We start from the raw sequence: 17351 nt of genomic DNA, 5'->3' as shown, positions 1-17351 counted from the left end.
TGAAAGAGATTGGGAATACCAGACCACCTGATCTGCCTCTTGAGAAATTTGTATGCAGGTCAGGAAGCAACAGTTAGAACTGGACATGGAAAAACAGCCTGGTTCCAAATAGGAAAAGGAGTAAGTCAAGGCTGTATATTGTCACCCTGCTTATTTAACTTACACACAGAGTACATCATGAGAAACGCTGGACTGGAAGAAACACAAGCTGGAATCAAGATTGCTGGGAGAAATATCAATAACCTCAGATATGCAGATGACACCACTCTTATGGCAGAAAGTGAAGAGGAACTCAAAAGCCTCTTGATGAAAGTGAAAGCGGACAGTGAAAAAGTTGGCTTAAAGCTCAACATCCAGAAAACTAAGATCATGGCATCCGGTCCCATCACTTCATGGGAAATAGATGGGGAAACAGTGCAAACAGTGTCAGACCTTATTTTGTTGGGCTCCAAAATCACTGCAGATGGTGACTGCAGCCATGAAATTAAAAGATGCTTACTCCTTGGAAGGAAAGTTATGACCAACCTAGATAGCATATTCAAAAGCAGAGACATTACTTTGCCAACAAAGGTCTGTCTAGTCAAGGCTATGGTTTTTCCTATGGTTATGTATGGATGTGAGAGTTGGACTGTGAAGAAGGCTGAGTGCCGAAGAATTGATGCTTTTGAAGTGTGATGTTGGAGAAGACTCTTGAGAGTCCCTTGGACTGCAGGGAGATCTAACCAGTCCATTCTGAAGGAGATCAGCCCTGGGATTTCTTTGGAAGGAATGATGCTAAAGCTGAAACTCCAGTACTTTGGCCACCTCATGCGAAGAGTTGACTCATTGGAAAAGACTCTGATGCTGGGAGGGATTGGGGGCAAGAGGAGAAGGGGACGACAGAGGATGAGATGGCTGGATAGCATCACTGACTCAATGGACGTGAGTCTGAGTGAACTCCAGGAGTTGGTGATGGACAGGGAGGCCTGGCATGCTGTGATTCATGGGGTCGCCAGGAGTCGGACACGACTGAGCAACTGATCTGATCTGAAGAGCAGATGGGTTCCCCTTTCTCCATGGCTTCTCTGCTGCTGCTGCTGCTAAGTCGCTTCAGTTGTGTCGGACTCTGTGCGACCCCATAGACGGCAGCCCACCAGGCTCCGCCGTCCCTGGGATTCTCCAGTCAAGAACACTGGAGTGGGTTGCCATTTCCTTCTCCAATGCATGAAAGTGAAAAGTGAAAGTGAAGTCACTCAGTTCTGTCCAACTCTGAGCGACCTCATGGACTGCAGCCTACCAGGCTCCTCCGTTCACGGGATTTTCCAGGCAGAAGTACTGGAGTGGGGTACCATTGCCTTCTCCACCAAAGCTTCTCTAGCATCTATTATTTGGAGATTTTAATGATGGCCATTCTGCCCAGAGTGAGGTACCTCACTGCAGTGTTGATTTGCGTTTCCCTAATAATCAGCGATGTTTCATGTACCTGCTGGCTATCTATATGCAATGACACCTACTTTAGTACAGAAGCCCCTTGGAGTTGTGGGGTAACTTAAGAGAAAATCAAGATCAGTTCAACCCACTCAATAGCCATAGATTTATTTGACTTCACAGTATCTAACTGAACACCATAAGAATTGAGGCTGTAAGTAATTGCTCATAAGGACATCCTGGAAAAGATTTTTATAAGAAAAATGAAACAAAAGGCTAGTACTTTTGCTGTAACATTTTACAATCTTCTTCCACATCTGTCTTCCTCACAGCTCTATCACAAGAAGTCAGACTTCCACTGGGAACTTCACAGTGGCAGATGTTTACCATGCAAAGTTCCCTCCAGCCTTCTTCCTTCCTTCCTTCCTTTGGTACCTTCTAATATGCAGCTTCTCATCCTAGCAAGTAGTTGTGAAGGTTAATTTTATATGTCCTGTTGGCTAGGCCATTGTACTCAGATATTTCTTCTAACACCAGTCTCCATGTTGCTGTGAAGGTATGTTTTAGATGAGATCAACTGTTAAATCAGTACACTCTGAGTCAAGATTGCCCTCCATAACGTGGTGAGCCTCACCCAATCAGTTGAAGAACTTATGTGATGAAGACTAAGCTCCCTCATGTGTGCACGCTAAGCTGCCTCAGTCATTTCTGACTCTTTGCAACACTATAGAGGTAGCCCACCAGGCTCCTCTACTATGGTATTCTCCAGGCAAGAATACTGGTGTGGGCTTCCATGTCCTCCTCCAGGGGATCTTCCTGACCCAGGGATCGAACCCATGTTTCCTATGTCTTCTGCCTTGGCAGGTGGGTTCTTTACCACTAGTGCTACCTGGGAAGCCCCCTCAAAGAAGAGAGAATTGTTTCCCCTGAAACACATGGCCATGCAACATGGGGAAAATATCAGGGCTCTTTTCATAAGGAAGAATTGAGTAATGACTGTTCAATAGATAAACAACATCTTCCATAGATTCAATTCATTATCTTCTCAGATCTCTCCAATGATATTACTTACAGATTATGGTTTGTCTTATTTTAAGGTGTTTTCTGTTCCCTTAATTGTTCCTGTTTCCTCTAAATTAAGTTTTCTGTATCTATCTTGTTTTTGCTTGTTTGTTTGTTTGTTTGTTTTTGCTGCAGACTGCAGTATATGGGATCTTAATTCCCCACCTAGGTATTGAACCTACATACCCTGCATTGCAAGGCAGATTCTTAACTACTGGACGACCAGAAAAGTCCCTTTCTTTTTTTTTACCTTGGTCTTTCTCTGTCATACTGCAGGTATTCTATAAATATGTAGGCCTTTCTGGTTGTCCATTTATGTTTTAGACAGAATGAGGCAGGAGAAATGCTAAACATGAACTAATGGGAGCTCAGCTTACACAGGCAGGGCTGGCTGGCTGACTAGTTAAGTTTCAATGTCACGAGAGTGGGAAGGGAGCAGCCATCCATCATGCTCCAGGAAGGCTACCAAATGCCAGGACAGAAGAATGTAGCTCTTTGGCACCAATACCTTCCCTATTTACTCAAATTATTCTTATAAACTTAACTTGTAGTTCTCTAAAAAGATAAACATCTGGTAGTGATGATGTAGTTTGCCCACTGGAGTATAACAAAGAGGTAGTATAGGGGGATATACCCTTCAATTTACAGACTATCAATTAATTTGTTTTCGCCCACATTTATCACTCCAGCAAGTATAGAGTTGTTCTAGTTAGTTTCCTACTACCACAATCTTAGTAGCTTAAAACAACATCTATTTATTATATAGAGTTCTGTAAAAGCCCATCACTTCTCAAGGTCTCAGCAGGGCTATGTTCCCTTCTGGAGACTCCAGTGGAGAATCTGTTTCCTTGCCGTTCGTTTCTAGGAGTTGCCTGCATTCTGTGGCTTGTGGTCCCCTTCTTCCATATTCAAAGTCAGAAATGATGGGTTCAGTCCTTCTTATCACACCACTCTGTCTTTGGTTCCAACCTATTACCTCATTCTATGACTCTCCTCTTCTTCCTCCTTCTTCCACTTTGAAGAAACTTGTAGTAACTGATGGGTTCACCTGAATAATTCATGATAATCTTCCTATTTTGAGATCATCACTTAGCAACAATAATTTCTCTCCAAACTTATTTCTCCTTTGCCATATAACCTAATATATTCATCAGTTCTGGGGGTGATGATGTGAACATCACTGGCGGGAGGGCCCATTATTCTGCCAAGCACTTCTGGTTCTCCTGAGCCTGCTGGGTCCACAACCCCTTCTCAAAAAAGCCTTAGCTCGGACCATATCCCCATGGCTTTCATATAGCAGTTATTTCTGCTTTCTATATTCCAGATTTTTTTTTTTTGAAATTTCTCATCCCTTAACAAAGTCCTTCCATTCTCAATGTTATTTTGATATTTTAGCCTTTATATTATCTTCCTTTCCTTTCAGTATTCTCCCAAGAGGGAGAAAAGATAACCACATACTCAGTCCAGCATCTTGAAAAGGATGATTGTTCTTTTGGCACTTTCTTCTTGCTGGAAGAAAATTTAGTCTCAGTCAGTGTTGGCACCTCCTTACCTCTCAATAGTTAGAGCAACTTCTAGGAGATTTAAGAGGTGCCTGAGGGCATCATAGACACCATTGGCAGGTTTATTGTTGAAGCCCATAATGATCCCTCAAAGCCTGGCACCTTCCTGCTGCCCTGTCACAGGAAGAGAGGGGGAATGTTATTATCTAGTTCATCTTCTGTGAAGTATTACTTAACTACTTGAGTACCATCAACAACCATGGGAACTTCTGGCTTTTTGTTCCCTTCCCAGGAATCTCTCCTCTCTCCTCTGTTCTGTTTGCCCTTAAAAGTCTCTGCTCCTTTTCTTCGTGTCTCCCTCCAGTACACCTAGCCTGATCTCTTTAACAGGCTCAGGTTGTAGAAAAATTAATTCAGAAAGGGAAGTGTCTTATAAGAGACTTCTTTTAGCTTTATCACCATAATATTTTCCTAAGGCAAGAAACCACAAAATGGCTTGAGTACCTTTCTACAACTAAAGATGAAAAAATAGAGGGAAATGGTGGTCCAGTGGTTAAGGCTCCATGATTCTTCCATTGCAGGGGGCACAGATTTGATCCCTGGTCAGGGAACTAAGATCCCACATTCCACACAACAAGGCCAAAAAAAAAAAAAAATAGAGGGAGGAAAAAAAATCTTGAAAATTAGTTTGCTACTATATACTTAACAGTATACAGTTGGTTTTGCCACATTAAATCACTGAACTGTGATTTAATCAATTCACTATTGTTATTTGGTTGCTAAGTCATGTCTGACTCTTCACCATCCCATGGGCTGCAGCACGCTAGGCTTCCCTGTCCCTCACCCATCTCCTTGAGTTTGGCCAAGTTCATGTCCATTCAATCGATGATGCCATCCAACCATCTCATCCTCTGTTGCCCTCTTCTCTTTCTGCCTTCAATCTTTCACAGCATCAGGGTCTTTTCCAATAAATCAACTGTTCACATCAGTTGTAAAAGCCAAAGCACTGGAGCTTCAGCTTTATCATCAGCCCTTCTAAAGAGGATGCAGGGTTGATTTCCTTCAAGACTGACTGGTTTGGTCTCCCTGCTTTCCAAGAGACTCTCAAAAGTCTTCTCCAGAACCACAGTTCAGCATTCTGGCTTCTTTCTTGTCCATCTCGCACATCTGCATATGACTACTGGAAAGACCATAGCCCTGACTATATGGACTTTTGTTGGCAAAGGGATGTCTTTGCTTTTTAGCACACTGTCTAGGTTTGTTATAGCTTTCCTGCCAAAAAGCAGTCATCTTCTAATCTCATGGCTGCAGTCACCATTGACAGTGATTTTGGAGCCCAAAAAGAGGAAATCTGTTACTGCTTCCAGCTTTTCTCCTTCTATTTGCCATGAAGTGATGGGACCAGATGATATGATGCTAGATTTTTAAGATTGAGTTTCAAACTGGTTTTTTCACTCTCCTCCTTCACCCTCATCAAGAGGCTCTTTAGTTCCTCTTCGCTTTCTGCCATTAGAGTGATATCATCAGCATATCTGAGGTTGTTGATATTTCTCCCAGCAACCTTGATTCGAGCTTGTAACTCATCCAGCCCAGCCTTTCACATGATGTGCTGTGTGTGTAAATAAACAGGGAAACAATGAACAGCCTTGTTGTACTCCTTTCTCAATCCTGAACCAGTCAGTTGTTTCATACAGGGTTCTAACTCTTGCTTCTTGACCCGCATACAGGTTTCTTGGGAGACAGTTCAGATGGTCTGGTATTCCCATCTCTGTAAGAGTTATCCACAGTTTGTTATGATCCACAAAGTCAAAGGCTTTAGTGCAGTCAATGAAACAGAAGTAGATGTTTTTCTGGCATTCCCTTGCTTTCTCTATGATCCAGAAAATGTTGGCCATTTGATCTCTGGTTCCTCTGCCTTTTCTAAACTCAGCTTGAACATCTGAAAGTTGTCAGTTCATATAGTGCTGAAGCATAACTTGGAGGATTTTGAGCATAACTTTACTAGCATGGGAGATGAGTGCAACTGTCCAGAGGTTTGAACATTCTTTCGTACTGCCCTTCTTGGGAACTGGAATGAGGATTGACCTCTTCTAGTCCTGTAGAACAAATGTACCATATGACTCAGCTGAGTATTTAACTTTCTTAGTTGGCTTGGGTTGCTGTAATAAAATACACAGATTGAGTGGATTCTACAACAGATATTTTTTTTTCTCACAGCATTTTTTTCCCCCCTCTGGAATCTGAAATTCCAGAAAAACACCTACTTCTGTTTCATTGACTATGCTAAAGTCTTTTATTGTGTGGATCATAACTGTGGATAACTCTTAGAGAGATGGGAATACCAGGTGATCTGGTTCTTGGTGAGGGCTCTCTTTCTGGTTTGTGGTGGCTGTCTTCTTTCTGTGTCCTCACATGGTATAAAGATAGAACAGGGCTCTCTTGAGTGTCTTCTTGTAAGAAAATTAATTCTGTTGGATCAGGTCCCCACCCTTATGACCTCATTTAGCCTTAATTACTTCCATGAAGATCCTATCTCCAAATACAGAAATACTGAAGGTTGAGGCTTAAACATATAAATCTGGGGGGGACACAAACTTTCAGTCCATAATATTACCCAAGAGAAATGAAAATATATATCCACAGAAAAACTTGTACACAAATGTTCATAGCAGCATTATTTATAAAAACCAAAAAGTAAAAATAACTCAAAGGTCCACCAACTGATGAAGAGATAAAACAAAATATGGTATTTTCATACAATAAGCTAGTTCAGACTTAAAAATGATTGAGGCTGTGATATAGTATGTATGAATCTTGAAAATATTATGCTAAGTGAAAGAAGCCAGTCACAAAAGGCGATATAGTGTATGATGCCATTTATATGAAACATTCAGAACAGGCAACTCTATAGACACATAAAGAATCTGCCCACAATGTGGGAGACCTGGGTTCAGTTCCTAGGTTGGGAAGATCTCCTGGAGGAGGGCATGCAACCCACTCCAGTACTCTTGCCTGGAGAACCCCTATGGACAGAGGAGCCTGGTGGGCTACAGTCCATGGGGTCGCAAAGCCATGATGGACACTACACAACGACTAAGCACAGCACAGAATGGGCGTGAGGGATGGAGACAGGGAAATGGGGAGTGAATGCTAATTGTGATGGAGGTTTCTTTTAGGGGAAGCAAAAATGTTATAAAATTAGATTGTAGTGATGGTTGCTTAACCTCATGAATATACTAAAACCCACTGAATTGCATACTTTAAAAAATTTGTGATGTGTGAATCAATACAGCTGTTTCCAAAAAACAGGCATAGCAGTGCCCAGGGACCAGTGCTGACCCCCTTCTTTTCCTTACTCGCACACTATCCCTCGGTGCTGAGCTCACTCGATCCTATGACTTCATGTAAATGGCTCACAAAGCCAGCTTCCAGCCTTTCTTGATCTCCCCTCTGAACCCTATCTAAGTATGTGCCTGCAGATACCTTCTTGACATCTCTCTAGGATATCTCATAGCCATCTCTAACTCCCCTCTAAAAGTTGTTTCTCCCCTGCCTTTTTAAATCTAATTTATGATATCACTATTTAATATCTTAAAAAAATTTAGCAGTCATCCTTGATTCCTCCTTTTATTAACTCTGTTTTGTATCCACCAGTGATTCCTATCAGCTCCACTTTCAAAATAGTCCCCAGCTGAACTTCTTCATACCGTGTCCTGTGCTATCATCCTTATTTCAGCTACAATCAGCTCTCGTGGGATATTCTAACATCCTCCTCATAGGTCTCTTCACCTCTTCTCTTTCCCCTCTATAAACCCATCCTCTACTCAGATGCCAGAACAATCTTTTATAAAGGTAAATTAAATCCAGTTACTCCCTTTCTTGAAACCTTCCACTGGCTTCCCAATTGTACTTAAAGCCCCAAATCCTTACTCAAGCGCTTTCCTACCTTAAGATCTTTGGATTCCTTTTGTTTCGATTGCTCTTCACCAGGATTGTGGTATTTTTTTTTTTTTTTTTTTTTAATCACTCAGAGCTTAACTACATGTGCTTCCTCAGAGAGGTCATCCTTGAACACTTAATGTTAAGTAGCCACCCTTGAAAAATTATCTGCTTAGGACTTTCCGATATTTCTTGCTTATTGCTTTTATGACTTTAAAAATGTTCAATATTTGAATATATAATACAGTCCCAAGCTTCAAAAGTCAAAAGCAGTCAATAGATGTACAGTGAAAAGTCACTCTCGCTACTCTTTCAGTCTCTGTCCCTCAGTTCCTACCCTAGAGATAATCTATGCAAATACTTTTCTTTTATTCCATTCTTTTTCACACAATTGGTAACTTACTATAGTCTCTTAAACAACCTTGTGTTTTCTCTTCTCTTCCTATACCTTGGAAAGTTAGGTTGTTCAGTCATGTCCAATTCTTTGCGACCCCATGGACTGTAGCCCTCAGGCAAGAATACTGGAGTGGGTTGCCATTTCCTTCTCCAGGGCATCTTCCCGACCCAGGGATGGAACCTAGGTCTGCTGCGTTGCAGGCAGATTCTTTACCATTGGAGCCACCGGGAAACCCCCATAAGCTGGAGATCTAATTTAACAAAGGGGATATATTAGGAAGATACTGGATAGCTCACAGTGTAACAGGAGGGTTGGAGCACAGGTTCAGGTTTAGGACAAAGAACCAAGATAGAACTGGAACAAGAAAGAACAAGAACTGGAAAAGAACCAAAACAGCAGGTACTATTTACTTGCTTGGTCAGATTCCTAGCAGGTGAATGAACTCCAGCAGTTTTCTCCACTCAAGAACGGACACAGAATCCAGCTGGTTAAGATTAGGTCATGTTCAATTCAGTTCACTCAGTCATGCCTGACTCTTTGCGACCCTATGGACTGTAGCATACCAGGCTTCCCTGTCCATCACCAACTCCTGGAGCTTGCTCAAACTCATATCCATCAAGTCGGTGATGCCATCCAACCATCTCATCCTCTGTTGTCCCCTTCTCCTGCCTGCAATCTTTCCTAGCATCAGGGTCTTTTCCAATGACTAAGTTCTTCGACTTAGGTGGCCAAAGTATTGGAGTTTTGACTTTAGCATCAGTCCGTCCAATGAATACTAAGGACAGATTTCCTTTACGATTGACTGGTTTGATCTCAATCAAATGGTCATGTATCACCTTTCAACTATAGCCAGGCAGTGAGTGGAAAGAGACAGCAACTCCTAGGATCCTTTGGCTTCCATATTCGAAGGCAGGGTACCTTGGCTGTAAACAGCTGGCAAGACATAATTCACCAAAAGGAAACAGGAGTATGATCAGGTAGAATTAGGATAGGAGAATGGCTAATTAACAACAAAGGTATCTCTGGTAGGAGCTTATGATTTTACATACATAACAGTGTAACACGCTTCCCTGGTGACTCAGTGGTCCTAAGTCTAATCCTGCCCACAATACAGGATATGGGTCCAGTCCCTGGGTTGCGAAGATCACCTGGAGGAGAAAATGGCAACCCACTCCAGTATTCTGGCCAGGGCAATCCCAAGGACAGAGAAGCCTGTCAGGCTAGAGTCCGTGGGGTCATAGTCAGACATGTTTGAGCACAAAATAGTGTTAACAAAATAACCTAGGTCGAAAGCAGAGGCCCAGGATAATTTTCCTTTAAAGGAGATGGTACAGTATTCAAGTTGGAGAAACACTGTTACATATCCCTTTTAAAGAAATGTTTTCCTGCTGCCCCACAGAGGAGTCAGCACCTCACTTACTATAGGAGAGCAATGGGTCTGCTGAGAGTAACAAAAAGACTTTATTGGGTCAGTCATTCACGGTTTAGTGGCTATTTATTAACTTAATTAGTGACCATGTTTAAGCTTTGCTTTGGAGGATCTCTACCAAGTACTTCACTAAGGCCATCCTCTGACTCATTTTTTACCTGAATGGTGGGACTGGCTTGTTTCATCTATTTGCATTGTTAATTACTATAAAGACATTTTGATTTGGAACAAAAATCTCCAGTTAGGCTTTAGAGATAGAGCAGGTTTAATGGGTGGCAGGGGGACATTTCAGAAACAAGTATATAAGCATGAAGGTGGGAATGTGTTTAATAGGCAAGAATGAACAGTCAGGCTTAACTGAAGTGAAGGGATGGTGGGAGATAAGATGAGAAACAGATTATTGGGAGCTTTGACTGTCAAACTAAAGTGTTTATCCTATAAGGAAATGATTTATGAACGGAGGCACAAAATGAAAGCAAATTAAGATTACTTTGGCAGTTGTGTGCAACATGGACTAAAAGGAGGGCATTCCAGTAAAACAAGCTGGTAACATTAATTATCCGTATATGCTATGATACTCCAAGGCAAGAGGAAATTATTGGTTTGATCTTTTGTTTGTTGCAGCATTCACTAGCTAAATGATACTCCTGTCTCAGTCATGTAACACAGTAAACTGCTAAATTCTCCCAACAACGTCCTCATTAAATTGACAATCATAGGTGACTTGTGGCCTCAATAAATTGAGAATTTCTCCTAAATAACAATCTTTATAGTGCTGAATCCTTAGTTCCTTCTGAACTATCAGCAATTATACTCAGATTTTTTCTAAGCCTTATAAGAATGTCTAAAATTGTGCATTTTTATATCTTTAGTGCTAAGTCATATAGTGAATGCTATTTTTTTTTGTTCATCTCTAATTCAGAGCTTTGTAAACGTAAATGGCCAAGTTTCAAGACGCAATAAATTGAACAAACTTTAAAAAATTATACTTTCAGGACTTCCTTGTTGGTTCAGTGGTTGAGACTCCACGCTCCCACTTTGGGGGAGCACGGGTTCTATACCTGGTAGAGGAACTAAGATCTCGCATGTTGCATAGTGCAGCCAAAACAGAAGAGAAAAAAATTACACTTCCATGTCTGTTATCAAATCACAAATGCATGTTCATAAAATATATTAGAAAATCTATTAGTTTGTCTCTTGGAACAGCTAGTTTGCCTTGTTTCAATAATCTTCTGCTTCACTTTCAGGTTCTTTTGGTTTTGTCTAATTCTTTGTGGTTAATTGACTTAATCTGTCAACTTCAATAAATCATTTATTTCTTGTAAAATATGGACAGCTGTTAGAATTTACTAAAGCTAAATCTCTTTACATTTTTTACTTTTCAAATATTTAACTATTCCAATTTTACACTTCATACTATGTGACTTCACAAGTTTTGTTGAGATTTATAAATCACTTTGGCAGCTTACCGTTAGTACTGCTTTGCCCATTGAGATCTAAATGTCTTCCATTATTCATTATACCAATTTTCCAATCTTCAGATATATTTTTCTTTGTGTACAGTAACAAATATAGATCAAAGGTAGTAAACTGGTTATTCTCCTAAAGCACAGAGTGCTTTATATGTGCATTCCATGGCAGGTAGTGCTACAAATGCTTCCCAGATATCTCTATGACAAGATGCCCATTAAACATTCTACACAATTAACTAATGGGCTAATACTGAAATTTCTATTTCTATTGAAAATTCTAATGGACTAAACCTTTGCTTATTACACTATTATAATATTTACCGAGAGTATTGTAAAATTCTGCCATACAACTGTAAGGTGCAGTATATTCAATCACATAAAACCTGAGGTTGTGTTATTCTAAGACTTAATCAAATAATAAGAGTAAGTCTGCAGTTAGCCAGCTGGAGGTGGTGGGAGGTTAGGGAGCCAAATGCCAGTTATGTCTGAGTTCATATTATTATGGGGTTCATCATCATGAGTTCTTTTCTGTATTCCAACCAACAGATATCAGCATGGCAATAAAGGTTGTTGTAAGTGCCATAGTGAAAATGAAAAGGAAGTGAAAATATAAAGAGATGGAAAAGAGACATCTCAAGGGCCAAGTCTTGGGAGGACTGGACAGGAGGCAAGGCTAAGTAGTAAGTCAAAGAGATACTACTGGACCACTTTACGAATGCCAGTGCTGGACTTGCCTGGCGATAAGTGGTTAAGACCCTGCACTTACACTGCAGGTGGCCTAAGTTCAATTCTTGGTGGGGAAGCTAAGGCCATGGAAGAGCTTAGACATGTGTGAAGGGGGAGGGTATTAAAAAACAAATGCCAATGGTGACAGAAGAGACAAGAGATAGAAGCAGTTTCATTCAATCATTTTGGTTGGCAAAGGGATAAGAGGGGAGGTCTAAGCAGATTTTAAATATGCTGATTTCAAGCTAATGGAAAACTCAAATGAACAGGTAGTTTAAAAATATAGGACTTGAATATAAGGTCAGGGTTCTGACACAATGGTAATTATGGACAAAACTGAAAGTAAACAGTCTAGAAATGGTTTCAGAAGGAAAAACATTCAGTAAGAATCATTAGAGGAAGAATTAGAGGTAGAAGAACCACATTAACATAAAAGGTAATATTTGAAGTTTATGGTTATCTTTTCACATACATTATATTTAATGGAACCCTTGAGAGGTGGGAGATTAGTTTCAAGTCGATTTATTCATTCATAAATATTTATTAAGTTCTACTGAGAATAGGAGGGTGAGTAAGTCACAGTCCTTGCCCTTAATGAGTTTCTAATCCAATGGGAGAAGCAGACATGTAAAGTAATTAGGGGCTCTGATCCCAGCATTAACAATACTGGTTAGTAACTGGCTATTTACTTTCCAGTCTCCATTACAGGAAAATCACATGAGGCTAAGTGATAGTTCTGTCACTCTTCTATCTCCAAAGCCCAACAAAAGATCTAAATCGTAGGCACTCAAGAAATATTCTAAATGAACTGCATGAAAACCAGGAGTATCTCAACAATGATGAGCATTATTTTCTGGCAGAGAATAAGGTGTATGGGGAGAGTAAAATTTTAGAAAATATGGGTAAAGTTGGTTGGAGAGATCAGATTTTGGAAAGCCTTACATGCCAAGGAATTTATAGATGGCAGTATTGGGGATTCTGAGAATTTAATACATGGGAATGATACAATCAGATTTGTGTTTTGGAAAGACAGCTTTGGAGTGTACTGGATAGACTGGAATGGGTAGAGGTTACAGGAAGGGAACTGTTGAGTACTTTAATACAATGGATCAGTGCTTTCTAAACTTAAACATATTTACGTGTGCATACAGAATGGGAAGCCAACAGAAGAGCAAAGTGCTTTGATCTGTATTCAGGGCCCTGGCTCTGTTCAGTAGATGCTCAAAGAGAAAAACATAAAACAGGGGGTACCCAGTAGAAACTTCACAAATGGACATTTTCTTCCCTCTTTCTTTCCTCTTGGTATAATGTTCAAAAAAGAGCCAATGGATAAATCTTGAGGATATAAGGCAGGGAATGAAAAAGGCCCTCAAGAGACAGAAAAGGAGGGGATGAAGAACAGGAGAGTTTGTTTGGCTGAGGGCAGGAGGACAAACTTTTCTTGAGATGAAGGCAGACTATTTGAAGACAGACCTAAAGTAGTACAGCGGAAGAAAGGCAAGAAGAGTTTACATTTAAATGGGAGAAGAATGCAGAAGCTGGGGTGCTAGATTGGGATTTTAAATCTTCAACAGGATTAGATGGAAAATAAAAGGGCTCTTGAGGCTTTAGTACGTTAACTTGCAATGGCGGCAACAGTTTTGAAAACATCCCCCTAGTAGTACTAGGCAACATGGGAAGGGCAAATCATGGAACCTCGGATTCCTCCTGGGAACTGGCAGGACAGGCGGGACCTAAAGAAAGGGAGAAGGTGATTGAAGAAAGCTCTTGAAAGGGTCCCTGAAGAGAATGACTACAAAGTATAGGTTAGGAAGAGAAGTCAACTCAGGAAGCTGACAGTGAGAACTGATGCATTTAAAACCTTGCTGAGGTCAGAAAGTCATTTCTATCAACATAACTAGCCTTCATTCTTTAGATTTTGCCAACAAATAAAATCAGTTTCGTTTTCTTCTGTGTTAACCACCATGACTACAGTTCAAGTGAAAAAGATGTTTGATTATTTAATACACAATTCTTTGCCAAGCATTTCTGTCACTGAAAAGCAAGATAAAAATGACAAAAGAATCATGAGTTGTACCAAGCCGAAATTAATTTGATTAGATAAGGAATAACTAAGCAATCTTTTTACTTACAGGTAATTTGTCAATATAGTTAGCATTAGATCTTTCTGAGTAATCCAGTTTAAGTTATAGGTTCAAAAAATAAAGTTCAAACATCTGTAGGGTAGCACAAATATCTGATTTTCAGAAGAGGCTTCCCTGGATCAATTAAAATGGAAGATTCAAATTTTCAGTTAGATAAGGCAATACCCAACTTTTTCAAAAAAGACTTAGGTTAAGTGCTTTGGTGGGAATCCTTACACAAGTATATGGTAATCTGATAACATATTGCACAACAAATCAAGCAAAATGTAATGTTACTGAGAAATACAAACTTTGGGATGTCAGTGACACCTCTTACTACAGAAAATAGTGTCTCTTTTTCTTCATAGCTCTTGGGCCACAAGATTGCTCCAGGAGCTTAGGGTTTAAAATGAAACAAAGGGATAGTCACGGTTAAGGCACTATAAAGCTAACTGTGCCCGAGTCTAGACACTTTGGCTCTCAGGTTAACTCTTTTCTTTAATCAGAGATTAAAGATGCCTACTTCCTTTTTCCATTCAAGCAACTGATTGCCTTTGGGTGGGGGGCCGGCGGCTAGTGATGTGCGTGGGAAGGAAAAGGTCAGTTGCCCCGGCTTTTGACTTGAGGTGAGCCAGTAACTCTTTTATGGTTTTTACTACTAAGAAAGGTTTAAAGACTCCTTCCTAAAATATTTTGCATATACCTTTTCTTTTTTCCTAAATGGAAAGATACCGCTATAACCAGACACTAATTTTGAGGTGGAAGTTACATTAGGGCTTCCCTGCTGGCTCAGTGGGAATCTGCTTGCAAAACAGGAAATGTAGGAGACTCAGGTTTGATCCCTGGGTCAGGGAGATCCCTTGATCAGGAAATGGCAAGCCACTCCAGTATTCTTGCCTGGAAAATTCCATGGGCAGAGAAGTCTGGCAGGCTACAACCTACAGAGTTGCAAAGAGTTAAGACACAACAGAGAACTGAGCATGTGTGTGGGTAGCAAGTTACACAGGAGGAAAAAGTTATCTGGGCTAGTGTGTAAACTTCATTCAGTGAAGACTCCTTGGTTAAAACAGCGGAATTTGCTGGATGGGGAGGAAGGAAAAAACGAGGTGAAACAAAGTGCCAGAATGCTTACTTTCATGGTCAGCTTCTTCATGGAAGTAAGGGAATTTCCAGGGAGGAGAATGAATTATTCTAAGCAACAACATTTAGGAAGAAAGAAGAGTTCCTGTGATCTTTGGGCCAGTGAGCTATAGAAACTGGTCCCAAGTTGATGGCTCAGAAATGGGGTAGATGAATTGTGAACTGCCCATGTAGTACAGTTAGGAAGTATGTGGATAAAAGTTCCTGGAAGCTGAAGTCTTCTTTATTGACAGAATCCACAGAACATGTGAGGCAGAGTTGGCCACAAGGTCCCAACATAGCACATTCTGACATTCAAATTATACTTATTTAAATGTGGCTCCTTTTGATTCCTACAACTTTGTACTATGATGATTATCTGTACACAGGGATTCTAAATGGAAACAACTCACATCATCATTATCACTCAATTTTTGGAGACTAACAGCTTGGTCCAATTTTTAAGGTAACAGGCCAAAAGACAAAAAAAAGTCAACCAAGTATCAGGCCTAGTCGAGAATGGCTTAACATTATTCATTCTCTTCTTTGAACATTTTACTTAAGTGTTTTATTAGAGCTACTAGCTCAGGGTTTCCACCACGAGCATCAATTTGTTTATAGGCTTTAGATTCAAGCTCTTTAAGAGTATTCCGAGTATATTCGAAGGAACCTACATTCTCAAGGTAATGTACACAGTATTTTTTAATATCTATGTTTTCGGTTCTCTGGCGTAAGATATTCTGCACCTGGGTGCTTTCTGGCCTTGACCAGATAGCATGAATAGTAGGGAATGAGAACTTTCCCTCTGTTAGATCTTCACAAAAGCTTTTGTTTTCACTGTATTCTTTGGAGTGTAGATTAGCGTAATCATCCCTAATTTGGAAAAAGAGCCCAAGTGTATCAAGTAGTGGTTTTAAATCTTCTTTGTAATCAGAGAACAACTGCATGAGACCTACTGCTAATCCAAATAGTCCACCTGTCTTTTGCAGCACCATTGCTTTATATTCTTCTTCGGTGGGACAAGTGTAATTATCCCTCCAGTAGATATCTAGGCCTTGTCCCTGATGGAGTTCTAAAAGCTGGCGGGTAAAGAGCTTTACTGCATCCGGGTGATTGAGGGTTAAGACTTTCTCTAGGCCAAGAAAATATACATAATTAGCAGAATTGATGACAGATGGAATTCCATAGATACTGTGTGCCACTGGAAAGCCACGTCGGAGTTTTGAGTTGTCTTCAATATCATCGATGAGTAAACTGGCATTATGCAACATTTCTGTCACTTCAATGATAATCTAGTAAAAAATACAATTGAAAAATTTCATTTTATTTGAATTATTCAAAAGAGCTTACCAATACTTATTATATAACAGATTATCAGTGTCAGGTGTCTTAGTTTTTATAATTAATTATTATCTAGAGACCTCAATAGAAATAGCATATGATCACTAAACTGAGTTAAGAGCTAGGAATATTTTTACACAGTATCTATTAATTTCTTGGGCTTAAGAATGAAGTTAGAGAACTTCCCTGGTGGTCCAGTGGTTAAGAATATTTCAATTCAGGATATGTGTGTTCAGTCCCTAGTCAGGAACTAGGATCCCACAGGATGCGGGGCAACTAAGACCGTGCCACAACAGAGAGACCACATACTGCAACAAAGATGCTGTGTGCCACAACTAAGGCCTGACGCAGCCATAAACAAATACATACATACTAAAAAAAAAATAATGAAGTTATAATTGCCTAAATACCTGTAGCTTGTCTTCTGGAACTTTTAGCCAATGATTAAACGCCTGTGAAAGTTTCGTTCTCACTTGTTTACCTGCATTTAAAGAATACAATTTGGCAATAAATTAATATTTTAATTATAAGGAACACATTCAGAATAAAATAAAAAAAAAAAAAAGAAACTTCTTCTAAAACTAATAAGACCTGATAAATCCAGCCCCACCAATTCATTACCTACTATAGAGCTTATCTCCTACTGCTGGGTCCCTACTGCCAAAACTCGTATCCTAAAGACACATAACCTTTTAAAATTTAGGCAGGTGAAACAGATTTATAGTACTCCAGTGGCCCATCTGGAGAAGGCAATGGCAACCCATTCCAGTACTCTTGCCTGGAAAATCCCATGGACGGAGGAGCCTGGTGGGCTGCAGTCCATGGGGTTGCTAA

At 40.2% G+C, this 17351-nt stretch overlaps 1 protein-coding gene across 1 annotated transcript in view; it reads right to left on the bottom strand.

Annotated features, from left to right (window-relative positions):
• Positions 1-15386: 15386 nt before the first annotated feature.
• Positions 15387-17351, bottom strand: part of GGPS1 (geranylgeranyl diphosphate synthase 1) — a 12125-nt gene continuing 10160 nt past the window's right edge. The window contains exons 3-4 of the mRNA XM_010860087.1: positions 16928-16998; positions 15387-16468 (exon numbers count right to left, since the gene is read on the bottom strand). Coding sequence (XP_010858389.1) covers positions 15707-16468; positions 16928-16998 — 833 coding nt within the window. The 3' untranslated portion in view covers positions 15387-15706. The remainder of the gene's footprint in view (positions 16469-16927; positions 16999-17351) is intronic.

This window comes from Bison bison, unplaced genomic scaffold (genome assembly GCF_000754665.1).
Source record: "Bison bison bison isolate TAMUID 2011002044 unplaced genomic scaffold, Bison_UMD1.0 scf7180017864462, whole genome shotgun sequence".
Lineage (NCBI taxonomy): Eukaryota > Metazoa > Chordata > Mammalia > Artiodactyla > Bovidae > Bison > Bison bison.
The sequence above is the reverse complement of the archived record's forward strand: the minus strand, read 5'-3'. Positions and strand labels throughout refer to the sequence as shown.